Source organism: Solea senegalensis, linkage group LG1 (assembly GCF_019176455.1).
Source record: "Solea senegalensis isolate Sse05_10M linkage group LG1, IFAPA_SoseM_1, whole genome shotgun sequence".
Lineage (NCBI taxonomy): Eukaryota > Metazoa > Chordata > Actinopteri > Pleuronectiformes > Soleidae > Solea > Solea senegalensis.
The window spans coordinates 10927630-10955537 of NC_058021.1; the positions used below are offsets into that span (position 1 = coordinate 10927630).

The following is a 27908-nucleotide window of genomic DNA, read 5'->3' on the forward strand; positions in this document are numbered from 1 at the left end:
GATTTTTGTCCAATGCATGAAAATTCACTTATAAGGGGTTGCTAGGGAGCAAACTAATAGGGCAGGCCAAGAAATAAGCAAATATTCACATTTGAGATGCTGGTAGTGACGATATGATTTTCCTGACAAATCGAGATTATTTCAAATCGAGGGCCACATAGCAGTGTGGTCCTTGGTATGTGGCTCCCTGGTTCAAAAGCCCTATTTGACCAGAAGGGTTTCAGTCTGCCGGCTTCCTCAATCCAAAGATATACAGTGCTGTGAAAAAGTATTTGCCCCCTTCCTCATTACTTATGTTTTTACCTGTTTATCATACTTACATGTTTCCGATTATCAAACAAGTTTAAATATTAGACAAAGATAACCCAGGTAAAAACAAAATGCAGTTTTGAAGTGATGATTTTATCAATGAAGGAAAAAAATCTATCCAAACCTACATGGCCCTATGTGGAAAAAGTAATTGCCCCCTAAACCTAAATAACTGGTTGTGCCACCGTTAACAGCAATAACTGCAATTAAGCATGTGTGATAACTGGTAATGAGTCTTTCACATCGCTGTGGATGAATTTTGGCCCACTTTTCTTTGCAAAATTGTTTGAATTCAGCCATTTTGGAGGGTTCCAGCGTGTGAACTGCCTTTTTAAAGTCATGCCACAGCATCTCAATTGGATTCACGTCCGGACGTTGATGAGGCCACCTCAAAACCTTCATTTTGTTTGTTTAAGCCATTCAGAGGGTGGATTGGCTGGTGTGTTTTGGATCGTGGTCCTGCTGCAGAACCCAATGATGTTCCTTTTGTGAAATGCTGTGTTACTTTTATGCCAGATGTAATGGGCGCACACCTTCCAAAAAGTTCAACTTTTGTTTCATCAGTCCACAGAATATTGTCCCAAAAAAAATTCAGGGATCATCAAGATGTTATTTTGGCAAAAGTGAGACAAGCCTTTATGTTCTTTATGGTCAGCAGTTGTTTTGGCCTTGGAACTCTGCCACGCGTGTCATTTTTGCCCAGTCTCTTCTTATGGTCGAGTCATGAACACTGACCTTAAATGAGGCAAGTGATGCCTGCAGTTCTTTAGATGTTGTCGGCCGGCCACTCCTGGGAAGGTCCCCTACTGTTCTATGTTTTCTCCATTTGTGAATAATGGCCCTCACTGCACTGCACTCAGCTTTCCAAAACATGTGATTAACCACAGTTACTTCATCATTTTACAAGGGGGGCAATTACCTTTTCACATAGGGCCATGTAAAATTGGATAGTTTTTATTCCCTTAATAAATACCTGGGTTATCTTTGTGTAATATTAAAATGTGTTTGATAATCTGAGACATGTAAGTGTAACAAAAAAATCAGGAATTGGGCTAATACTTAGATATTAGACACCTTAGATTCTTCAACGGTTGTACGTAGGGACTGGATGTGTGACTGCAAATGTCGGCTGGTAAAACCTCCAGTTAAAGTCCCTGTAAGTTCATATAAGGACACCACAAGCAGAAACTGAGTGAACAGACAAGTGTCCTGCTAACTGGATGCTTGCTCCATCAACTGGATCATGCTGCTGCTCAAACTCTGGTGAATATTTATTTAATCATGTGGAGTTCATGGCTAAAAATTGCTTTAACTTATTTGGAGAATTGATAAATTTCACTGACAGCATGACTGATGGTTTGCCTCCTTGTGTTAGCCCTGTGATAGACTGTCAAGTGTCTGAAGGCATCATCATGATGGAGGTGCAACATCAGAGTTGGCCCCTAGTCCTTACAGGAGAATAATCTGGCCGTATCTGACATCTCACTCCTTCAATTTCTACAAGCTGACTACTGGAATAACAGAAACTCAAGAGTCATTTTCATGGCGAGTAGAATGAATTTATTTCGTGATGAACATCCACTGAACAAAGTTCCAAATCCAGCAAGTTTGACATGTCATGTTTCCATCAATTTCCCCATTAACCCATTTAAGTATGCGTTATTGCAGCAGTATCACAGTGCACTGTAGAGACATACCCTGGCAGATGAGAGGATGTAGAGGAATAATGAAAGGGGGAATCAATAATACAACTGCTTTGATCCAATTGTTCCCCAAAACCCTTGCCCTAGGCACTTGGTGTTCTTTAGCTGTGAAATGAAAGAAGCGTCACTGCTTCCACTAGCAAAAAATGAAAACTGGAGCTTTATTTCTGCTCCAGACTCAAAAGTCAAAACACTCTGTGCAGTGTAATTTTAAGCCTGTGCAAAGATTGTAAAGTGCCCACTGGGTAGGGTTTAGAGATTGATTTGGTTTTTGTTTGGTTTCTTTTTTCAAATCCAGGTTCAGTATTTAAAGTTTGTCCAGGTAGTTTTCAAGGGGAGGAATGCCTTCTTTCAGACCTTTGCGTTTCCTAATATCACCAACAACTTGATAGGGTTTGGAGGATGGATCGCTGGGGTCTCCCTGGAGAATCTGCCAGTGGTCAAACACACACTGAGGGAAGGCTTGGCCTCCAGTGTTGCTGCGCAGGTCAGCGGTGAACCCTGGAGAATGAAAGACGGATAAATTGTGATCTTTTGTCAGACGAGAATGTGAGTTAGAGAGAAACTGGGACCACGTTCACGTAATCGCCAATTATTATATACTGTACTGTGTACTGCATAATGCTTTATAATATAACAGAAACATTCTTTATTGGGATAAACGATTGATAACATACTGTATGTAGAAGCTGGGTGTCTGTGGATCCTTAACAAGTCTTAGATTTGATTGTCCAATTTACACACAATGAACTACATTTTATTTGGAGAGAATTCACTGAATCTAATTGTTGTTCACATAATGTAGATCAGAATGAGCCGAACTACGGTGTCCTTTAGCTACATGCACAAGAGTGTTAAAAACAGTGACTGAGGAGTAAAAAATAACTGCAATCTCTGCAACAATTCCTCTGCTACTAAGAATCTACTAACATTATGTGAACGTAAGGTCTAAAAGAGGTCTTGAAAGGTGTCTATAAAAGTCTTAGATTTGGCTTCTTTAAACCTTCAGCTACGCTGAGAGTATTCATTCAATATTTATCATGCAACAATAGAAATACAACCAAGATCATACAGAGAATTAGCACAGCTCCTCACCAAAGGACTCATTGACAGGCAGGTAAGCTTTCACCACAAACATGGGAGTCCCCATCACTTGTGATTCCTCAAACACGTGACCTCGTTTCCTGTTCAGCACACCATAGATCCCACCAACCACCTGCTCTGGGCACTGTACAGACCACAGGTACAGGAGAATAAACATGGTGGACATGGTGAAGCAAAAGTGACTTGTAAAGCATTCTGAAACAGTAAAAAAAAAAAAAAACTATGTCTGCACTATGTAGACATGGATGTTAAAACTGTAGTGTATAACTTTTGGAAACTTGTGTATTGACTTGTCCTCGAGGCCTCTCTCTTTGCTGTTGCAAAAACCCTGTGCACACGTACCTGAATCTCCACCAGGTAAACTGGCTCCATGAGACGGGGCTGAGCAGTGAGCTGGCAAGCATACAGGACCCTACGAGCTGTGGGGATAATTTGTCCTCCACCGCGGTGGATGGCGTCAGTGTGCAGCGTGACATCATGAATGTCAAAACGAACTGCACGCATGTTCTCCTCACACAGAGCCCCCTGCAGGGTGAAATCTGTTAAAGCGAAATCCGAACGTATGTAATATGACAACAATATTAAATCATAATAACAAACTGCAGTCCACCTCTTTAGTTGCCCACTGGAAACCAGCCACCACGCTGTCCTTGATCTCATTGAGATACTGAACGCCCTTCGACACGTCTACCAGCAGGTTGGGCCCTGTTCCATCGGGACCGAAGCACCAGATTTTCCTGGCTTCTGTCACCTCCCACTCAAACTTCTCAGTGAGGTAACGAGCACGAGCCCTCAGCTCCTGTCGAGCGGTGACGTCTCCCTTCTCAATATCTTCTGCCAGACCATCGGATAAAGGACGGGACTTCATGAAGAGTCGATTGTGCTTGTTTGGGGACTTGGACAAACACATTTGGTCCGACTCTTCTGACACCGTCTCTCTGTAAGACACGACTGGGTCCGATTTCTGGGAAGACATGAGAGGAGAAGTGATTATAGAACCAAAAAAGCATAATATAAATCAATTCCTAGCCACAGCTTCCAGTGTTGGTTATTATTTTGATGTTTTGAGGAAAAATTGACAAAAAAAGACAACTTTGTGTTTTAATCTTGTCAATAAGATGTCAAAAATTATTCCACAGTTTAATGTTGACAGAAAACACCACTGTCCACATTTATATTGATCCCCAATAAGTGTGCTTTTACTTGGTTAATCTTTTGATTGATTTACGACACAAAGGAAATGGGCTATCCAAAACGATGGCAATTATGACAGTGACCAAACAATTTGACAAGAGAAGAAGCTTGATGGATCTGGTTTGTCCCATGTCGACTAAATCCTTTTTAATTCATTTTTAAATTTTGCTTCGTTGTCCACAGTACCTTCAGAGGAATGCAGGCGTGGTCCTCCTCGAGGTCTTTCAGGCAGATCTCCAGATGCAGCTCTCCAGCTCCAGCGATGATGTGCTCCCCTGACTCCTCAATGATGCACTGCACCATGGGGTCAGACTTGGCCAGACGCTTCAGACCCTCCACCAGCTTGGGCAGGTCAGCAGGGTTCTTGGCCTCTACGGCGACCCTGACCACAGGACTCACACTGAACTTCATCACCCTCATGTTGTGGGCCTGCAGGCAGAGTGGCAACAGTAATCAATGACGACAGTATCCATACACATAGTAAATGTGCTGTCATACAGGGGAGGATAAAAGAAATACGGTACTTGTTCAAAGGTGGTAATGGTCCCTGTCTTCACAAGGTACTGGTCCACTCCAACAAGACCCACAATGTTGCCACAGGGGACATCTTCAATAGGCTCCACATACCGGCCCATCATCAGAATGGTCCTGGAAGGAAGACATGAGGGATGTATTAATAAAACACTTCCAACACAAGGGAAAGAGACCACCGAATGCTTGGTGTATTTACAGTATTATTATAAAACAAACCATGCTCACCTCTGGATGGGTTTGATGTACAGATCCTCCTTCTTTCCGGGGGAGAAGTTTGGCCCCATGATGCGCACTTTTTGGCCAGTGGACACACATCCAGAGAACACACGGCCAAAGGCGTAGAAACGACCTTTGTCACTGGTTGGGACCATCTTGGAAATGTACATCATCAGCGGAGCCTTGGAATCACAGTTCTTAATACCTGAGAAGAGAGAATATTGTAAGCTTTAAGTCTGGTAAAGACAAAACAAAGTACTCATCACTGGGGGGAGATGTAGTCTACATGGTGATACATGGTGCTGTGAGAAACGTTGTACCGACCCATGGCAGCCTCGTCGTCTCCAGGCCCTTCATAGAGCAGCTCACAGCGGTATTTCTGTGCAGTGACAGGGGAGGGCAGGTGGATGGTGATCATCTGGAGCAGGGCTTCTCCAGCAGGCAGCCAGCGACGCATCACAGCTTTCAGCAGAGGCTTCCCTTCCTTCTCCTTGTCCTCCGTGTCAAGTTTGATGTCCAGCTTCTCAATAAGTTTGGCTGTCTCGTCCTTTTTAAAGTTCATGATGGCATCAAACACCTGAAGAGGATTGAGAGGGTGTTTGAAACTATTACGGCATGAGAAAAAACATTTAGAAAATGTTAATGTTAAACATTGTGACTCAAAAATGTGTTTGATGCTTAATCTTTTGTAGAAGGGTTAGGGTTGTATCAGAGCAGTGAAAAAGAAAGGAAAGGTTCACTAAACCTTAAAGTTCCCAATGAAATTATATTTCCTTTTCACTGCTTGTCACTGCAAGTGAGAAATTAAATAATGCTCCCGTCTTCCATTTTATATTTTTGGAAAAGATAATTATTTATCCAACTGCAATGAAAGGGGTCTACATGTTAATCTGATATGTTAGAGAGGACATAACAGATATTAAAGTGATAGAAACAGACACTATACTTCATATCTTAGCCAGTAGGTGGAGAAGGGATGACAATAGAAAAACATCAAGCTAAGAAAAAGAGCCAGTGTGTAACATTATAAGACATCCACAGTTCACGCCATTCATCAAGTAAATTTCAGGTACCTTAAAGATTGGGTCCAAAACAAGTTGGCAAAAGGTGCGAGGAAGCTTCTGACCATCAGGTCCGGTGGAGGACTTTGAGAATTTCCCAGCTTTTGGATCAAAATATCTGAAAGCAGAAATTCACATATTTTCAAATATCAAGTTGACATGTTTGAGTCATTAACAGAGCAACGTATAGCTGCAGAATATGATGAGCCTTTTGAAACAGGTGAAAGAGCAATTGCAGTTGTGACCGCACTGATCTGCAGCCTCATGTTTACCTGTCTCCCCACAGTTTCTTCATCATGTCCTCCACTTTCTTACACCTGTCTTCTGGTGTCATCTGAGCATCACCTTTAGCAGCAAACTTGGCCACATACATCTCAGCAAACTGCTTCAGGGTAAATGCCCAGCCGTGGAGGCCAGAGCCAAACCCAACTGTGCCGATGACGGGGTCAATCTGCAGGAGAGAAAAGTCTTAGTAACTACAAATCAAGAGAGGTATCAACCATTTTGGCACTTACATGTGTGCCTGCAGTCCAAATGCCATACCATGATGCTTCCCATGGGTCCACCCTCATCCTCTCCATAGGTGGAGATGATGACGTTGACGTTCTCCACAATGCGCTGGAAGGTCTGATAGAGCTCATCCATCTGCAGCTGCAGCTCAAGCAGCGCACGGTCCATCTTGTTCATCATCAGAACTGGTTTGATGCGCTCGGCGATGGCCTGCCGCAGCACAGTCTCAGTCTGCACACACACACCTGGCAGAGAAATATTTAAAATTTAAAAATGGGCCTCATTGAAAACACAAGACTGTGTGTGTAAGATGGAGCGGCGACAATATGAGCTACTATGTAATTACCTGAGACACAGTCAACCACCACCAGCGCTCCGTCAGTTACCCTGAGGGCAGCAGTGACCTCAGAGGAGAAGTCAACATGACCTGGCGAATCAATCAGGTTGATGAGGAAGCCGTTTCCATCCTTGCACTGCTTGATAAATGCCATGTCATTATCCTCAAGCTCGTAGAACATGGAGATGGCCCTGAGTTACAAAAGGGGGGGGGGGTATGTTAATTGATGGCAGCCGAAAGGTATGTTAATTGATGTGCTTATCACTACTTATGTGTTCATCCCAAACTTAATATAATGTAAAGAATGAAGTAAAAAGGTTTTAAACTGGATGAATGCACAGTGATTCATGAAAAGCAGACATGTTGCATTGAGCCTCTTTTAGTTTAATTTCCACCAGAACAGACCAACGCTGAAAACCTCAGAAAGCAATAGAGTTGTGTGTGTGTCCTTATATTTGAAATATTTCCTTACACTCTACTGGTTGACATGTGCATTATATTACTGCTTTGTATGCAAGTGATATTTGTTGACATGTTCAATGTTGCACAATGTATGTTTATACAGCCATGACCTATACAAGGCCACCATAGTTCCCATGGAAGGGGGGGAGGTGGGGAGAGAATTTCTATGTTGCAATTTTTTAGCTTCTTCTCTAGATGTCACTAGAAATCACATTTCACCGTTAAATATAGGCCTCTAATAAAAGAGGCAATTAATAGTGGTGTTTGAATTAAACTCTGATGATTGAGGGGTTGTTATCCTAAGTCATCAGAACCTTTTTTATTGTCTGCACATAGACAGAGTTGTTCCTATACTGTGTCTCTGCTGAATCACGTACGTTGATTTGATGGTGATGCAGCGCTCCTGCTCGTCCTTGCGCGTGTCTGTGAAACGAGTCTCCCCAGCACGGGACGAAGCAATGATCCCTGCCTTGGACACCAGGGAGTCAGTCAGTGTGGACTTCCCATGATCCACGTGGGCAATCACGGACATGTTCCTGATGTTGGACTTCTTGTCCATGATGGTACGGATCTGATCCACAGTAAAGTTCACCTGGCAAGGGAGGCAGAGTTGTGCATAAGGATTGGGGACAATTACAACCAGCATCATATTCATCACAAATATATTAATTCAAGTCCACTACTAGAGTTTTGCAGCCGCTCCAAGAATATTTCATTGCAAGACATAAAAAGAAAGACATGTTTGAAAACTGAATCCATCAGCCTAACAGGGAGAGTGGGAACCGCATGACGACTCTCCTACCTGTATTCTGATTAGGCAACAGCAACAAGAATTACTGAGTCACCACTGAATGGGCCAAGTCGTGCCACTTAACACGTCTGTTTATACACATATGAATACATACAAAAACGTATACATATTACATGCACTATATGTTGTTACAGTATGATCCATCAATCTGTCTTCCCTATATAAACAGAAGTTTCCTAAAATCTCCACAAAAAAAAGGAAAGGTCTTGAGTTAAGTAATAATATATGAGATCAAACCATCTTAACATTAAGAATTCCAAATATGCGTGCCTCACCCTGACAAGGGTCATTTAGTTTAGGTGGAGTTCAATGGAGCTATTATGCAATGACTTGCTATTGTGACTACGACAAGATCAACTGCCAAACATTGATCAGGTGACATTTAACACTACTCTTGCCTAAATAAAGTATTTATCCGACACAATAATGACAAAAACAGACAGGCAGTGGCTTTCACTGATGGTCAAAGTCACGGTTGATCACAGTAATAAATAATTCGAAGCTATTAAAAAAAGATCCACCATTGTGAGTCACTCATGAAACACTGCAGCTCTCTGTGGGCGAAGGCCTACGAATACATACACGTGTAATAAAGCATTGTGTCATTTCCTTATGTGAATCTATAGCAGTCATAACACGGGCATGACACCGGTCGCGGGCATGACACCGGTTGGGACGTGGCGCTCTTCGTCTCACGGTGTGTTCGGCACATGATATGAGAGCCACGGCAGCGGCACTGTGACATGTACGGTTCCGTTTGCGATGAACGTCACAGTGAAGAAGAGCGGGCCCACGTCTAAGGCCTCGGGCCTGCTCTGCCAGCCGCCACCGCTGCGTGATTGCGATGCCAACTTCACACCAACACCACCAAGTCTCAGCGTTCAAATCACTCACACATTCTCACAGCAAACACACATGACACGCGTCATGACAGCACACGAAGGGCGAATCCCGGCACGTTCTTGTGTTTTAACACAAGAGCACGTAACACAATAAAAGAGCGCGTGAACGCCCGATGTCGACTCACCATTTTGTCTGCGGGTTGTTGGTCTTTGAGTGTGTGATGATGGGTTATTGTTCACGCTGCCTCCAGCTGTCTGAGGACAGGCAGTCCCGCTGCTGCTGCTGCTGCTGCTGCCGCCGCGAGATGATGCAGAAAAAAGGCTGCTGTAGCGGGCGAGCTCCGACGCCACAGCCTGGTCTGGTCAGATTTCTGTGCGCACACTGCACTCTGCTGTGCGGAAAAGTCACTGCTGGGTGTGTTTCTGCGGGAGGAAAAGATATCGTCGATTCAAACTCTTAGAATGTCTCATTAGTGATTATTGACATCGTCTTGTTTTTCCCTCGGTGTTAATGTTCTCCAACTTCTCTACTGGAATGAAATCAGACCGATGTGGCTTTGAGCGACACACCCAAACAAGTGACATTGCCTACAAATACATACCATCTTCTTGACTAAGCTAATAAAGTGAAACGAAGCACCGCAGTTGCTCCAAATCTCATCTAATAGTTGTTAAAGAGTTCGGCACAGAAAGTATACAGAGGGGCTAAACAGCGCCACGTTTGCAGTAACGGACCGGTGAGTTAGATTTAGCTGCTATCAGACAGCGTCAGGGCTGATTTATATAGCTAACAAATACACAATAACATACTCAATGTGGCGAAACGGCCATTTTTTTCCCACATGTTTGATCCTGAAATAGCACGCACTTCTTCGTAATTTTATACTATTCTTACCAGATCTACTGGACCTTGCTTGTAGACCGAAGCCCCGCTATACAAAGAGAAACGGCCTGATCCACCTGCTCCTATTTTGGAGATTTCCCCCTTGTGGTGGAGTAGATGAACTACATCTCTCACAGCACTCTGTTATCAGAGCCCAGAGCAGAAATGACGTATAAATATTGCATTTGACTGTATAAATCGCACTTTTAAAATGTTGTTTTAGAGTAGAGTCATTTCACAATAAAACACAAAATATGGTATTATATTGTTTACGTTGACTAGTTGAATACCGAAATGTGCAAAAGCCAAAAAAGCTCTAATGATATCACCAACTTGGCAATAACTTTTTAGCAAAGTATAAACTCATAAATTGCTCTTTTTTTCTGCTCTTCATTTACAATAGAAAACATCATTAACAAAACTAGGTATACTTTTAATGAATTAATTTAACATCTAGAGGTATTTCATTTGTTCACTGATGTAAGAAAAAACAAAACTACACACTGTTACTTAAAAGGTTGCCGTGAAACATTAATTATTACCATTCCAAAACAAGCAGGATAGACAGTCGAGACGCATAAAAGTAAAAAAAATATGTCGGTACTGCTTTCTTTGAGGAAGGTCTGTCTATCTTTCTGTCCCACAGTTAACTTCCAACTTGACAGGCTTCAAACTTTGCTTAGCAAAGACAAAGAGTCCTTTGATGACTGTGAACTGTCACACTCTGGTCTGTGAACTACATCAAAGTCATTGTTTAATTACCTTTGATGTACAAAGTGACATCACAGATGATGAATGGACTGCAGTGTCCGTCTGTCAATCGCATTTTTGTCAGGCTTCAAACATGAGATTTCAAACTGTGGAAAAGATTGAGAATAATTAGAATACTATATTGATCCTGGAGGAAAATGTGTGGTTGCACAGTTGCTCCATGCCAGATTAAGAGATTAATTAATTTAAAATAATTAAATAAAGTATTAAAAAAAAGTAATTGTATATTTTTTATAATACATGAAAAGTAAGACAAGTTAAATTAAATCACCCCTTATGAAACATCAAAATGATAAATAAGAACAGGAGGGATGACAGAGGGATGGGGGGATCAGCTCTGTGTGGCTGATCAGCTGAGTATGTGGTTGCTATAGCAATGTCACCTCCTGAGATTAAATATTGAACATGTTGTTTTAGCAGTGCTATAATGACCATAACTGTTTCTCCATCACTTTGTTGGAACAAACTCATAAAGTACAGAAAACATTTGACAACTTTTGAAATTACATTTTTCTTTTACAGGTTAAAGTGTGACCTGCCCTTGGACTTGAACTAAAAGTGGAGTGGAGCCTTAAATAATGTCTGTCCAACTCTTTCATGTTGAGAAATATCTGCTGTGAAGACACATGTTGTTGTATGAGCTTATATATAAGACCGACTTTCCATCACGTCATTCCAATCCAAATGTCAATAGACATAAAAACAACTGAGACTTTTGTACAGTCATATGAGAGAAAGAGAAGACAACAGTTAGCTTGTCCACATCTGTGCTCGTGTTCATTGACCTTTACTCGTTGCACATTCTCTGTCTCCACACTTCAGCATGCTGTTGCAGTTTTCCAACAGCTGAGGGCAGAGCAGGACAAAGCATCTCAAGGAGGTCACATTGGGACACTGAGATGAGAGCTGACCGAGGAAAAGCAGAGTTAAACGTGTTTATATGAACATGCATGCACATGGATATTTTTTTTTATTACCCCAGGTGACTCATTTTTCCACACACTCACTGCCCAGAGGAAATAATTCTGCTCCAAACTGAAAAATTCAGTTTCACACATGCACATAATGGGCCCTCATGAGAGCAGAGGTCAGAGGAGAACCTGGCATCATGGTTTATTAAAGACGGGGAATATCAGACTGCAGAAGAAACATGTTAATTATGGTGTTCAGTGGCTTTTTGTCCAGGTGCTCCATTGTTAAATTGTCCTTTTTTTCCAAAAGATATAATCAATAATGGAATTTTATTACCTGTATCCCACTGGTTTGCAGTTAATACCCACTGATAACTTATCTATAAAGCACTGACTATTAATTCAAACAAAAAACTATTCAAAAGTGACAGAAACTAAACCCATGAGAAAAACAAATACAAAAACCAACAATCAATCATTTCTGCGACCACGTCAACTGACGCTTATATATTTCTTCATTTCATATCGACAGCAGTTGCGCTCTGTCGCATTTTCAGCGACAGAGCTGACCTACTAAAACAAAAATATTCAGCCTGTTTCCAAGTGTCTGCAGTCACTCAGGAAGATGAGACAAGATTACTTTCATGTCAAAAATAGTGCCTGATTTATGGCACAACATCTTTAATATATTTTATGTAAAGCATCCGTGGGATGTTCACTGTTGCGCTGCTGCATCAAGTCAAAAACAAACGTGTGTGTCTGCCTTCTTCTAAATTTAACACCAACATCAGTATAGATTTGATATAAGGGTTTTAAACATGAATCAGGGCTACAATCAAACAGTCACATTTATATAAACAGTACTTGGTATGTACTGTTTGTCAGAAATACCATGGTACCCAAAATTAGACTTGAAAACAATGAAGGAGTGACTGCCTACAACATAGATGCCAGTATTTAACCCTAAACCCTAAACATCGCAACATAGATCATAGACATAAGCAGAGTACAGGCATATATTCTATACTATAAATAGTAATGAATAAATGAAAATTGATAGAAAAAGACCTAAACATTCATCTATTGTTTTCTACATTAAATTAAAACAGGATAACATGCTAAATTAAACTTACCCTATCATGCTTAGGAGTTACAGATACAGTCAATATCTCTTAAAATTGCCAAAATCATGTATGGTCTCTGGCATTTGAGATGGGGACAAAGAAATTTTGCCACATTTATGATGTTAAAAATACAGTATATTAAGTAAATCAGTTAAGAAGAATATACAAAATACAAATTTTTAGATAAATGTAAGGATGAAGAACCACAGTAATGGAAATGGCAGTGTTTAAAGCCAGAAATATTGTTTTGTTGTATTGAGAGCATGAAGAACATTGTATAAACTGTGTATTGTGTAAAAAAAAAGAGTTGTAGAGAGATTAAAGTAGTCGTTAAATTCAGTTGCGTGAAATAGGAATAAAAAACATATGAGTTTTAAACTTTTAAATCACAATCTAAACTAAATGAAAATAATATTAAAATATGAAATAAATATAAAAAGAGAGCTTCCTGCTCTGAAGCTAAATTTAGGATTTTATAAGTGGACACGTGAGCAGCACACTCGATTCCACACTGCCTGAAATTGCTTTCATTTCTCTTACATGTGTGACACGACTGGAAATTTCCCACCAGCTTCAGGTGTGGGTTCATTTTGTGCATCTCAATGATTCACCAACCTCCTGATAAGAGCCATCCAGCGTCCTCTTCATGGTGGAATGATAGCACAGCGTGTGCTTGGAGCATACTCCCTGCTTCTCGCCTGTTTGGGTATAAAGAAAAGAGAATCAGAGAAGCCTACTTCTTTTCCTCTCCAGGTCTATTATTTTCCCAGAACAGCTTAGCCGAGTGTTGTCAGCTCACACTTTTCCAATTTCATACATCCTTGAAAAGACAAATGACTTGAGCTGCACTTTATATACATACTTTATATAATGTATAATAAAAGTAAGTGGAGTTGACCTCAGCTGCTTGACTGTGATTTCATACTACATTTCATGGAATGTGGTGACTCAGTTTCAGTATTATGAAGCCTTTCCCCATGACTGGGTGTAACAAGCATTCAAATGGACACAATATGGGTTAAGAACATGACATCACGTGTGATTACATGGCAATTACCTGCACTGCAGCATATTCTCGGTATCCACAGATATTTGTTTTGTTTTTTTTAAATGTCCTGATTAGATAACATATGCATGTACCTTGAATCTGTCTAATCAGGACAGAGAACGACAATAAAGATAGCACAGCTCTGCTGCAATGCAATTAGGCATATTACAGCACTGATAGTACTGGACTCTCTGTCATAAATAAGTTGATTTTGATGCGACACATACACTTAAGAGGCACGGATAGCAGTCAGAAGGGTTGCACAGGGGCCATCGTGTCCAGAGGGAATAAGTGGGATCATAACTCACACAGGATGACATGTGTTGTTGTTGTTGTTGAGTCCAGTCCTGGTTCTCCTGCTTCCTCCCTCAGTCCAAAAACATAGAATATCTGGATTAGGTCAATTGGACACTCTAAATTGACCATAGGTGTGAATGTGAGAGTGAGTGGTTGTTGTTGTCTATATGTGGTCCTGTGATGGACTGGCAAACTGTCCGCCTATCGCACTATGTCAGCTGAGATCGTGACCCTCATGTGGAGGATAAAGCGGTAGAAGATCCCGAACACATTGGCGGACACAAACTTGACGCAACAGGAAGTCGGCCATTTTGAATATGGCTGCCATTGCGCCACAAAACAGTAACTGTACCTTGGCTGCACGTCGACTGATCTGCTCAAAACTTTATACGTGAGACCAAGGGGCCCGCCCTGAACATGTCTGCAAGCTATTCCAGAAGTAGTTTACTGGAAACTGGAAGTGAACTGTAACTTGCGGTGGAAGTTTGGCGAATTTCGACCGATTTCCTCGAAACATACGTGCATACATGACCCTGAACACGTATATGTTGTTATTATTATTTGCAGTAAATTTTGAGGGTATTAACAAATAAAAGTGAAAACTGTCGAGTGAGGTAGACAGTGAGGTCAGGGAACTGCTGCAATCCTGCAAACTTGTGTGGAGACGTGAGGGCCCCTTCATGATCGCAAGTGCCAGTAAGGAAAGGAATCCACATCACATACATAAGTACATATAGAATGAACTGTCAGTACAGGGTGAGGAAAGATGGGCGACCACGAGTCAGTGAAAACAACAAAAAGAAAGAAAGGTCTAAGTCAGGTTCACAAGATGAGAGTCAGGTTCACAGATTTGTAGTCTTAAGATAAGTCAGAAATGGAGACCAGGCTGCACTTCAACATTGAAATATTCTGCGGGAGCCGGATTTTAGTTTCTCCAGGCAAGGCAACACACTAAAACTCTGACCCGATGGATATAGGAAGGCAAACAAGTGAGTTCCTGAGTGAGCGGGATAATTCTTCTAGCCAGAAGCTGAGGTGTATTTTTATTCTGTAAGACTCTCTGAAAAGCCTCCATGAGCTGTAAAATTAATGTCTCCACAGTGTTGAAATCAAAGTTCAAAACTTTAGCAGTGGGCTTGATTTATTAACATGACGTGACACGTCTGACATACAGTCAGAAAAGATGAGAAACAAAATTACAATGTTCCCCCTCGTCTTCATAGTTTATGCTGAATATTAGCCTCGGTGAAGTCAGCGGAGAGAGAGAGAGTGAGTGAGTGTCTCTCCTCAGAGAAATGTTGAAGTCAAGGCATAAGGATGGACCGCAAGTTTTTTTTATTTACTCTGAAAACTAAAAGCCAGCCTGTTGATTCTGCTTATCTCAAACGAAGGCCCTTATAATAGCTCTGCGTTTTAAAAGAATCTCTCCCCCATTGTGATAAAAGCTGTGCATGTTCTGTTTGTGTTATTGCTCCCTGAACACATTATGTAATATCTCTGCTTTATCGTGTGTGCGTATACTTTGAAAGAGCACGAAACTGATGGCAATAAAGATAAGACACTGTGAAGCCTGCTCTGCTGTAGAAAAGCAAAAAAAAAAATGTTGTTCTCACTTATTAATAGATGGAAACTGAAGACGAACAAGTGCCTCATTAACAGTCACAAAGAAACTGGAGAAAAAGCTGAAACAATCACGTCAAACTACGTTAAATAGAAAGTGAAGGAGCTTTAGAAACTCATTAATAGGTGTGAAACTGCACTTATTACCATCCTTTTTATTGCTGAACAAGGCTCTCTGTGACCAAGTGGAAGTGGAAACTGTTTTCAAACAGTTTTTAAGACTCAGATATTTATCACAGTAAAAATGTTAACATGCTGATGTTTTAACGTATAAGGCGGACACATGATGACATTTGCTAATATGCACGGGACACGATGTGCGCTGAAGCTGACCCTAATCTGCAGGGTCAGTCACAGATCAGATTTAGAGCAGAATGAAATTCTGATTCTAAATTAAAAGTTACAAGCCCAACACTTTGCTATTCCAACAGACACTGTGAGGTCTGTCGTGTGAATAGCAATATAGCCTTGAGCCATTAGTTGGCTGTGATTTTTGCAATGCTGTGGGAATTGATGTGTGGGGAAAAAAATGACAAAGTTCCCCTTTCAGGGATCACCAAAGCTATTACTATTCATGCCCAAGGGGACACGCGTGAGTCTATGTCACAAAATGTCACCGCAATCCATCCAAAAGCTGACATGTTTCAGTCTGTCAGCGCTGGCACCTTTTAAATCACGCTGCAGTCTGGCTAAAAATATCTATGTATGTCACAACGGAAATCCTCTTTTCTTTTTACTGAAATGCTTTTTGTTTATTGTAACAATCATGAAGTTATAGTTGTGCTGAGCAACAGTCTGTAAGAGCAACTTTTGAGTTGTAAATCACTTCTGTCCAACAAGTGAATGTGAAACCACACAGCAAATCAGTGTTGACTCACTGATATCAATTTTGGATTATTAATCTATCCATGATTCCTCTTTTTTATGATGCCTGGCTCTCTCAGCTGTCTGCTGATACCTGGATTGGACGGTGATCACCTGGGTTGATGTCATGCAGTTGTATCATGTTGCATTTCACCTTTGTCCCTTGAATCACACTCGAGCCTTCCTCCTGGACACAAACCCACAGACAGTATCTGGATCTCAGAGTGTGTTGTGATTTGATTCCTGTTGGAAAAGGTTCACCAACGTTTCATCTGCTGCTGCTTTAACAGTGGAATTATGTCAACAGACAAGGTAAGATGTACAATTGTTGGGTTTTTGTACTACACCTACACCTGAAGATTTTAGGTGTATTATTCTCAACCAAGCGGCGAGAACACACAGGAGTGACATGAGCATCCTTTCTTCTTGAGACTCAGTGTACAGCTGTTTATTTCAGATACACGGTGGGCTGGATTTCATCGACCTTCTGCTCAGAAACACGTATGAAACCAGCGGTTACCACAGCAACCAATCGTGGACTATCACAATTCATAAGGTAAGTACGGTAATTATTGAGCGAACACAACCACACACTCACTAAATCTCATGATGAGTGGGTGACTGCTGAGTGTGATCTGTATTTTCTACCCGGGCCAGTGAGTTAAATAGAAAGTTTTTTACATTGTGCTACATTAACAATATGGTTATAGAATGGTAAAAGTCATCAAAAAAGGATTTATATTATTGTAATACAATCTTATTTTTATCGTAAGTAACAAGTAATAGCTTGGTATTTACTGATTTACTGCAAAATATGTGTGGGACATAAAGAGAAAGCAACTTTATAATATGCTAATTACTGATTTAGATTCACAAAGTTTTAAAGGAAAGTTATTATGGTAACCCACAGTAATTCTCATTTCCTGAATATTACTCTGGAGATAACATGGTATCTCTGCGACGTTATCTCTGTGTTATCGCACCATGACTGTTGCTATAAGCAAGCTGGAAATTGCACAGGAAATAAGATTGTATCATAATATTACGTCCCAATGTATTATTATACTATTACCACTATTATTAAGTGTCACTAAGAGCTAAAGCTGTTTTTTCTCTGTCCTTGTGCTCTCCTGTGTGACTGCAACGGTGAAGAAGCAAATATTCTCAGGAAAGTGAACTGAATGTTCTTTTCCGTGCTTGTGTATGAGAGTATGATTTTCTGATTAAGTCAGCACTAAGACGGTCATGTGATCACACGTCCTCCTCCACCCCAGACCCCAAACCCTGAGGGAGGTTCTGCTGATGACTTTCTCGACACCCTGCTGGGTGACAGTGACTCCTCCTCAGCCCCGGCGTCCCCCCTGTGGTCACCCTGCACAACTGACAGTAGCATCAATGAGGACCCTCTGACAGATCCCACAGAGAGCCCTCACCCATCCTACTGCAACGCTTTCCAAACCTTTGACACGCCAATGTTCTCTCAGCCTCCACCTCTGCGCAATCAGTTGCTCAAAAATGGAAAAACAACTGATGTTTCCATAAATCAATGTAAGACTACAGCTGGCATGTTGAGAAATATCTCTTATAGCCACAAAATTAGTAATGAATGGAATCAGCAGTGAGCACAAACTAACCAATTTAACCTGTAAGTCACTGAGCCAGTCACACACTGCACAGAGACTTTGGTGTAAGAATAATCTTTTTCTTTGTGTAGCAGAAAAATTTAAATTGTTGACTGAGGTTCAAGGGGTCAATTTTTAAAGCATTTGTGAAGAATACGAGGTTGCAGAGTTGTCACTCATCACACGCGGATGCTGTCTTGCTGCCTTTCACAACACATACTACTGACCCCATACTACAACAAAACTGAATGGTCAAACCACATCTGAAATAACACAAAGACCTCAAACGGAGAAAAGTGTGACGTTATATTTTCTAGTGTGGACTGTGCAAAACAGCAGGGTGCACCAGGCACAGAGGTCTAGCAACCTAAGCATTTAAATGGCGCATGGTGGCAATTTTGTGAAACGTCTCCTGCTGTTTTACTCATTCAATCTGAAGGTTGGGAGTCCAGTGACCTCCAGGAGCATGCAATTGCAGTTGACCTCAACCAAAGCTGCCCCCTGCTGTCCAATCAGACGCTTACAGTGAAGGACCTGCTGTTATCAAACCTGGGACGGAAAGTAAGGACAGAATCGTTTGGTATGGCACTGATTATTTATATGAACAATGCAAATATGATGCAGTTAAGGAAGAACACCTGTGAGGGAACGGCAGAGAGCCGATTGTGAGGACAGTTGTGAAAGAATGTTGGAGGCCACTGGAGTTCCCTGACACCCTTTGGGTGAGGAATCCACTGCCTGTTGCGATCTCGCAATTCTTACACACTGGACTTTTAAGGGTGATGTGTCAACAGTATAGTACTTATAATTATGCTCTTAATAATTTTTTTTAATCACCCCCAAAAGTAAGAACTGCTGTGTTTTTATTACCTTAAATTGATCCCTTTATATAACATGGGGACCAGGTCACCTTCACAGAGTCTGCCATGGACCAGTATCTTTATACAGTGGCCCAGACTGAATCAAACAATGGCTCTAGAGAGGGTTTCTTGTGTTTTTATTAGTATGGTGGCACTGAACTCCAGAGCCACTCATTTGCTTCAGTGTCATTTTTAGGTGAGGGACTCTAACTTGAATATTCTGTCCATTTGGTTCACAGGCACAACAAATCCCCCAGCATTCCCTGCCAGAGCTTGAACTTAATGAGGATGAGAAGACTCTCCTGGCTAAAGAGGGGGTGAACTTACCCAGCAAACTGCCCCTGTCCAAGGTACATACTTAGATGTATGTAGGGCAGATGCATCAATTCTAAATATGAATTCCCAGACACACAAACTCTGTTGCTGCTGCTACCATCATCCACTCCCCGAGTCATCCTTTTCTCTCATATTCTTTCTTTTTCCCTATCCTCCCACATGTTTCATCTCCCTGAGAAGTTTGAAGAGAAAGTTTTGAAGAAGATCCGGCGGAAAATCCGAAACAAGCGCTCAGCTCAGGAAAGTCGTAAGAAGAGGAGGGAATATGTGGATAGTCTGGAGGGAAGGTATAAGCCAGCTGCACTCGCTCAACATGACATTATCTCTGCACACTTTGGCTGGAGAAAAGTGTGTAGCAATTTGTTGTACTGTGAAGAGCACTGTAACAAGCCCATTTTTGTCATATGCATAATTCACTTTAACTTTACTCTGACTATTTACAATGTCTGAAACACTGGTTCTTTTTGTTTTTCCTTTGCTGTTTACTGGGTCTTACCTTGAAAAAGCTTGACAGGAAACTGACAGTGGGAGCAGTGGTTTGTTTGGAATTAAAAAGCCAGAGCTAAGCTGAGGTTGTTGCTGCGGTTATGGCTGACCAAGTCAAGCTGAGAAACAAGATTGAATGTCAAACTTTCTGAGGCTTCCCAGAGCTGGATACAACGTTACTTGATAGCTGAGGAACTCATCACAGCAGTAACAGACAGATCCCGCTGTTGTTGCCAAACTGAAAGTACCGTGGCCCATCCCATTATTGATTCTCTAGCATTCTTCATTTTCTTTCAGGCACGGGAAGGATCCACATTTAAGCGGACAGCTCCACATTAGAACTGCAGAAAAAGCTGCAAAGAACAGTCAACAGGAACAGATGTGCTCCAGCATGACAATTAACACATTTATAGTATCTTGTCGATTTATTAAGCGTGTAAATCAAACCATAACAAGAGTATAACAGGTTATATGCTTGTACACTCACGACACACACACTCATATTTGCCACAGCATGCACACGTTTGGTAACACAGGCTGACACACATATGCTTTAAACTAAATGCTTACATAATTCAGTCATCATATTTCCTGATTAGCAGTCCATTCTTTTTTTGTGACTGTTGTCGTTCTCTTAACGCACAGAATTTTCGTTCTTACATTTCTTACTTATTCCATCCATGCTTTAGTTTTAGATGCAGCCTATGAAACTGTGCAACTTACAGAGTACGAGTCTTCACGTCTGGCAGTGAGCAACCTGTCAACATGACAGCAAAGTATTCCACAGCAAGTTATGCATTAGTTGTGGAGACATTTCATGCAAAACCATACTTGTCAAACACAAGGTATGAGCAGGAGGAAAAGCAGCAAGACAAACTATGTCATGATCTCCTGGGAACCATGAGTGTCTGTACAAAATTGTATCTTTATAATTCAAGATGTTTGGATCAAAGAGGCATACTGACTTACACACTTGTAGGGATATGATATGCGGATAGAATAAGCTGCAGATGACAGATGCTGCATCTCAGAGTAGGACAGGAGGTTCAGTTTATATCCTCTTCCTCCTCTCCTCAGCTACCTCCAGGCTGTGAAGAATGAGCCCCATACTACAAAGCCATGCAGCCTTTGTTGCCAGATTTATTAATCCTGCCTGCCACCCCCACACTGGCTCCTCCATCCATTGCACGTCCACAAAAAAATGTGACATGGTAGAGCTTGTAGTTTGACCCAGATGAGGAAAGACATGGCAGACTGGCCCCAATTACCCCGCCACAATTGTGCTTGGTCCTCTCGCTACAATTCATAGCTCAGAGGAACCGCTGGTTATTTACAGGATTGCTCGATCCTAACAGATCACCACCGCTATTTCTTATCAGTCATTCATTTCAGAATAAGAGTCATCTGAGACTGTGTTCTGTGCCGTGTTAAAGGGGGCAGAGGCAGCTCTCATAACCATCACTTTTCTTCCAATATCGCTTGCATTTCTTATCCAAACAACATCACAGTCAGCACTGCACACACTGGTGCCCTTTGTAAGTCACCTGCCAAGTTTAAGCCTGTCAAGAAACCCATAGGAACAGGTGCGTGATTGACTGTTATGTCAATGTTGTACATTTAGTTCTAATTTAAAGGAAAATAGACCACAAGCAGGCGATGCCACGCCCCCCGCTGAAGTTTTGGTTGCAAAATGTTGACAACACAATTCTGGGGGCTTCAAAAAGTTCAGCTTGTTATAGGTGACAGCACAACTGGTTGCCACTTGGAATCATGGAACTGTGTTATCGTTTTCAAACCTGAGAACACAGTGTTTACATCTTTTGTAAAAGAAGTTAAAATTGAGTGACTAAACTTAAGTCGCTTTGGATAAAAGCTGCTAAATGGCATGTAATGCAATGTAATGTAATGTTCTTGCCCTCTTGTTTCTGTAGGATGTCTGCATGCAGCGCTCACAACCTGGAGCTGCAGCGAAAGGTCCAGCATTTGGAGGACACCAACAGGTGAGTCCTCAAATGAGCCTGCAAGCAGATGTTTTCAGCAGTTTAATGTTTCAAGTTGACTATATGGATACAATTATTTGGATGCAGTTTAAAATGACTGTTATTTTAATATTTTTAAATGTGGAATATCCGGGAGTTGGTCCCCCTTTGGCAGCTATAACAGCTTCCACTCTTCTCAGAAGTCTTTCGCCATGATTGATGAAGTGTTTCTATGGGAATTTGCGGCACCCATTCATTCTGTAGAGCATGTATGAGTATAGTCAAGTTCTTCCACACCAAACTTGTCAAACCATGTCTTTATAGTCCTTGCTTTGTGCTCTGGGGTGCAGAATAAAACTGTTGCCACAAAGTTAGAGGCATAGTATTCTCCAAAATGTCATGGTATGCTGAAGTGTTGAAATCAGTTGAAACACCTGCATTCAAAACTTAACACAGGAGGCCAAATACTTTTGTCCATATGTATGTTAGTATTTTCTAACCATGTTTTACTTTGAACATTACAAAATGAAAAGGTGTTGTGTGAAGATTGAAGGCAAACAAGTGCATTTAAAAACTGTGAAATGCTAATTATTGGAGTTAATATTACAGCAGACAAACAGTCTTTTAGTTTAGCATTTTTCTGGCAGTTCTTCTGCTCTTGTCTTAAGCTTATGAAGGACTAAAAAAAGACCATTATTGAAGCCATTAAATGCTGAGAATCTCACTTTCTGCAGCCTGCTGCACACATCAAAGCCCCGCATGCTTGTGGTGGCTGAGATATAACTGCATACAGTCAACAGAGGGGTTTATTCAGCTCTGAAGCCCAAAAGTGCTTTAAACATTGTAACACAAACTTTTATCAGTTTATTTTGTCAACATCTCCTAGTATTTCCTTTCAAACAGATGAAATAAGCCCAACAAAATATGCTGTATGCATTCATTTTATCATTCTGTTTGCCGTTTCATTTGTTTCACTGTTGATGTCCTTGTCATGGAGCTACATTGCTATGAGTCAAAGTCTCATTATGTGAGCCTTTTGTTGTGCCTTTGCTGTGTGTTGTATTAACACCTGTCAGTGTTTCAATGATCTATAATGATTTTGTCCAGGGGCCTTCACTTTAAAGATGCTGACAACCTGATTAAAGAAACTCCCTGCTATCATTGAATTGCCAGAATATGAAAAGATCCACATTTAAAGCATGTCACAGTGTTATCTGGCTTGACTTCCTTCTCATCCTGCCATCTCATTAGGCTGCTTTAGTCCTGACGCTGGTTGGCAGAGTGCTGCAGCGAACTGAAACAAAACATGGGAAGAAGCTGCATACGCTTACTTTTGTGCCGCATGCTGCTCTTCTTTTTGTTGCCAGTGAACAATGATGCCCCCCTCCCTCCTTTTTTTGACAGTCTCTTTCATCTTGCTGTATGTATTTGTATTGCAGTGCTCTGTTGGAGCAGCTAAACCAGCTACATGCTCGCCTTTCGAGTAGTTCCAGCAAGACAAAGCACAAAGGGACCTGCATCCTGGTGAGATAGATAACACAACAAAATTTAATCTCAGACAAAACTCCAACTCTTAATGTATAATATATGCAATATAATATGGAGCTGATGCTCAGCTCTCTTTACAGATACAATAACACACCAGCCAAGGTCCACTGTGTAAGAATTAATGACATCTAATAGTGAGACTGCAGTGTGAAAATGTGCTCTCCTACCTTTTCACCTGCCTGTAATCCGTAGAGCAATCAGGCTCAGTGAAGCCACTGTGTCTGGTCGTGTCAGGCTGATTAGATGTGTGTTGTGATTTTAATGACATTTCCTCAGCAGATCATGTTTATTTTTATGGTGTAATGTAACAATTACTTAGTGATATTTGACATGTTTTTGTTGTAGGACTGAGATGTTTGAGTTCTGTGGGGGCTATGAGGGGCATAAGAAGTCACCTGGGCATTGTGTGAGGAAAGAGACTGTTGCAGTAAGGCTGTGAGGCTTGTGTTTATACTTAAGTTGATTTCCTCAGGAATTTGGCTTTTTCCTCTGTTTCATTTATTTATCAAGCCACACCAAAAGGTAAATAGATAATGCATATAACTTTACTACCCATAACGTTACTCCTTTACACTACAGTTTTTCCCATTCACAGACACTTTCATACATCACACCTATGTGCAGCACACTTTCTGTCACAGCTGTCAGGAGCAAAGTGGAGTTTAGTGGCCAGGGATTCAACCCTCAAGATAAAAGACAACTCTCTGTGCTACTATCGTTAATAACAAACAGTGGCATCATCCACTCACTCCTCCCTAGCCAATTTGTGTCAGGGAACTATTAGAACTATTGGCTCGACTCGCCTCACCTCGGCTCAGCACGGTTAAGTTGCGTTTCCACTAGCATAGTACCTGGTACCAGGTACTTTTTTTTAATACTCGTTTGTGTGTATCGCATGTAAAACGAAGTCACCGTCGTTTCAGTCATGCAGTGATGACTCTGCCCACGTTGAGTAGGTATACTATTTTTGTAGTGGAAATCCAACCTCCGGCCATAATCCTTTCTTTGCACACAAGAAAGCATGTTGTTCTTCTTTGCTTGCTTTTGCTTGAAAACACAAATGTGAATGACACTCTCTGGCTGGTTTGTCTGTTCTAGCTGCTATAGAAACAGGATGGAGCAAGATTGCTGTCCTTAGTCCTTAGTCCTAAAGTAGTGGGGTATGGTTCTATTGTCACTGGTCGACTAAAGGACAGACCAGAATAGTCACTATATATGTAAAAGGCTTATTCTAAGGCTCCAATAACCAAACACTTATTTAAAATCCATTATACACTTACACACATGCAATTGCTGCCAATAAACCCTCACTATTGTTGCACAGTGGACTTTAAAGCTGTTAAGTCGAATGTGTGAGTGGCACCTGCATGTGCTTATCTTTTGTTGCAGGATGTAGGTTAAACCTAAAAACTAATTTTCTTCTCAACCCTGTGTTCTTCTCAACCTTGTATGTTCTGTCTTTTTCAATGTGTCTGTGTGTGTGGCCTGGTTTTGTCCTGTTGTCTGTATTCATATCCAGGTTTTGCTCCTCTCATTATCTCTACTTATATCCTCAAATCTTCAGCCCGAGCCTTACAGCCAACTCGGCCGGAGAGAGTACATGGAGGCCAAAGGTGTGGGCGTACGCATACACTCACCCTTGCTGTGAGTAACACATACTGACAAACATAGAAACACATACTAATGAATCTCCAACATGCCTTAATTCCTCAGTGCCATCCCGCTCCCTACAGTTGATGGATGAAGTGCAGGATGTCCCTCCTCCTGCTTCTCCTTTCCTGTCTGTCTCCAGAGGCTACGAGGCCTTCTGCAGTTTGACAGAGAAGCTCTGGACCTGGACAGATGTCCACATGGTCAACATACAGTCTCGCCACCAGGATTTCAGGCACCGGGATGATCACTGAATTACACAGACTCCCCGGGAATAAAGACAGTAGCAAAGAAGTGCAAGCTCGGTCGCAGAGGCAGCATCCAAATAAGCAAATATTGTTGCTTTTATAGCAGATTCTCACTGCACAGACTGGGTGACGTGTCATAATGTGTTTGCCATTCACTCACTCACTGAAAATTTAGTGGAGGGCAGCGAGTGAGTCATCCACAGAGATGAAATTCTTTCTTTCTATGGATGAGTGAAGCTTCAGGTACCTGGTGGATAGTTTATTTCATTGTGGACTTACTATACAGTAGTGCAAGATGTAGGTACAGTGTGATCGGCAAAATAGAACAAATGTATACAATGCTGCTGCTGTGTTCGGTTATCTGCTTTAATGAATATGTTGGAAAAACAAGAATAACTCTTTCAGTTATAACTCTTCACTTATTGAAGCATATTTTGTTTTGCAAACATTTTCATCCCAAACCTAAAGAGATAATCTTTGGAAAAACATAATGATTTGGTCCTCAGAAATAAATTATTGTATAGCAAAAACTGCCAGATGGGTTCTCACCCTCATGGCAAAAACATTTTTATTCATTGAAGATTTATTTTTTCAACTATGGAGAATGTCATTATTGTGTTACTGTTGTGACATGCCTATTTCTTGTAGAAAAACAAAACAAAAAACTGTTGCATGAAACAGCTGCTATGTATTGCATTTGAGAGATAATGATTAAAGCTGCCAGCTAAAACCATGTAGTCCATAGTCATTCTTGTCTCAGGGTGCTGGTGTAGCACTTTACATCCACTGTTTTCATCAACCAGCTTATCTATTTACAACATCGCTTTCACAGAGTCTCGGCTGCAAATCTCTGATCATATCTGAATCTCAAAACACAAAGTAAAGACTGAAGAAAACCCAATCTCTGTCTGTATCCTCTTGCACGGTGCAAATGCAGCGATGCCTTTCAAAGTCAATGCATGAGGTTACATTTATTTTAAAACTCTGTTGTTGAAGCAGGTGAACTCTGGTCAGGCTAGTCTCACGAGATAGTAATTACATATTCTTTGTGTTAACACTTCAGTGGAATACAAAACAAAGTTTGCAGACAGGGCAGTTGCTAAGGACACTGAGGTCATGTCCATCAAATGTACTTGTTATTCATTTAGAGGATAATAATATTACAATAATATAATAATAATAATAATAATACTAATAACCATCTTTATCTTTTCAGCACTTTTCAAAATCACATACTGGGCAGCAAATTAAAGACATTAGTATAATGACAGAAACAAGAATTTACACATAAACCAGCAGTGCTTTTAGCCAAATGCTAACATTAACCATCAACTGGCTAATGCTAACATGTTGGTGTTTCCAAGACACGAGGGACGTTTCTCAATGTCCATACTTCTCTTTACTTGTGTACTCCCATACTTGGTCATTACATAATTGAGTCGTACTTCCATACTTGGGGGTGTTGAGAAACGGCCAATGTTTAACTTCTGCTTGCATGATAACATACTGGATTTTGTAGCCACAAAGCTGAGTAAGACTGTAATAAACCGAAGCAATACACAAAGTCTAAATATTACAAGATGAAAAGTTAAAACCAAAGTGTTAATTCATTTTTTTAGATAACATATGAAACTCAGACTTAATCCATCCAACAGCTGTCATATTTTAAGTGTATAACACAGATGAGGTTTCATTTTTGGTTGCAGGGTGTTAACAGGCTCACTGAAGACTGAACTCAAAGAACACAAAAAGCCAATGGCGTGACATGGCAGCCTGGGAAAAACCAAAAGGCACTCATTACAAAAAAGAATGCAAGAATGTACAAATATTTAAAGTTGACAAGCAGATACTTTAATAAATAACTTGCACTACTGAACTAGAGGATGAAATTACCTGGTGAACAGATGGCATAATGACCAGCCACTTGGTCCTGGTGCTGACATGCCAGTGCTTTCCTCACCACATCCTGAACTTCTTTCAGGAGTGTTCCCTCAGATCAAATGCCCCCATGGGCTCTTCATGGCATTGTGCAGTCCGAGATCTTAGTCGTTTGTGGGGTCACTCAGGGTGTTCTGAAGGTGTTGGTCAGCTTCCTCCTTTGAACAGGCTAGGCGTCCACTGTGTCTATACCAAAGGAGGGCCCTGGTGAATTCCGGATGACATATGATTTTTTTGTCAAATTTTGGACGACATACCACAATATGAGGTTTTTTTCACATTTTGGATGACATACCGAAATATGACATTTTGGTCAAATTTTGGACCACATACGGTGGGATGACTTTTTTGTCACATTTTTGACGACATACTAACCTATGACCTTTTTATCACATTTTGGACGACATACCCGAAATACTACTTTTTTGTCAAATTTTAGAAGCCATAACAAAATATAACTTTTGTGTCACAATTTGGACGAGATAGTAACCAAAGAATTTTTCGAATGATTTTGGACGACATACTAACCTATGACTTTTTAAGTGATTTTGATTTTGGACGACATACTAACCTATGACTTTTTTAAGTGATTTTGGACGACATACTATAGTATGACTTTTTTGACTGATTTTGAATGACA

General features: G+C 41.0%; 2 protein-coding genes across 4 annotated transcripts; one reads left to right on the forward strand and one right to left on the reverse strand.

The window, feature by feature from the left end:
- Window positions 1-1846: 1846 nt before the first annotated feature.
- On the reverse strand, window positions 1847-10056 carry eef2b (eukaryotic translation elongation factor 2b). The gene is made up of 15 exons (XM_044035505.1): window positions 9979-10056; window positions 9269-9506; window positions 7808-8022; window positions 6978-7159; window positions 6665-6876; window positions 6394-6572; window positions 6134-6239; window positions 5385-5637; window positions 5070-5265; window positions 4835-4958; window positions 4497-4739; window positions 3727-4080; window positions 3459-3641; window positions 3108-3240; window positions 1847-2513 (listed from the first exon to the last, which is right to left on the reverse strand). The coding sequence occupies exons 2-15, from the start codon at window positions 9269-9271 to the stop codon at window positions 2320-2322; spliced, it is 2577 nt and encodes an 858-aa protein (XP_043891440.1). The 5' UTR covers window positions 9272-9506; window positions 9979-10056; the 3' UTR covers window positions 1847-2319.
- Window positions 10057-16733: 6677 nt separating this feature from the next.
- On the forward strand, window positions 16734-26081 carry LOC122765246 (cyclic AMP-responsive element-binding protein 3-like protein 3-B). Of its 3 annotated transcripts, none has more exons than XM_044019411.1 (10): window positions 16738-16913; window positions 17059-17157; window positions 17876-18149; window positions 18663-18784; window positions 19323-19433; window positions 19600-19706; window positions 21837-21905; window positions 23324-23408; window positions 24997-25045; window positions 25146-26081. In XM_044019411.1, the coding sequence occupies exons 1-10, from the start codon at window positions 16899-16901 to the stop codon at window positions 25334-25336; spliced, it is 1122 nt and encodes a 373-aa protein (XP_043875346.1). In that variant the 5' UTR covers window positions 16738-16898; the 3' UTR covers window positions 25337-26081. The 3 variants fall into 3 exon arrangements, with proteins under 3 accessions (XP_043875355.1, XP_043875346.1, XP_043875339.1); XM_044019404.1 differs by having other exon boundaries at window positions 16739-16913; window positions 24952-25045; XM_044019420.1 differs by lacking the exon at window positions 23324-23408 and having other exon boundaries at window positions 16734-16913; window positions 24952-25045; window positions 25146-25237.
- The last annotated feature ends 1827 nt before the right edge of the window (window positions 26082-27908 follow it).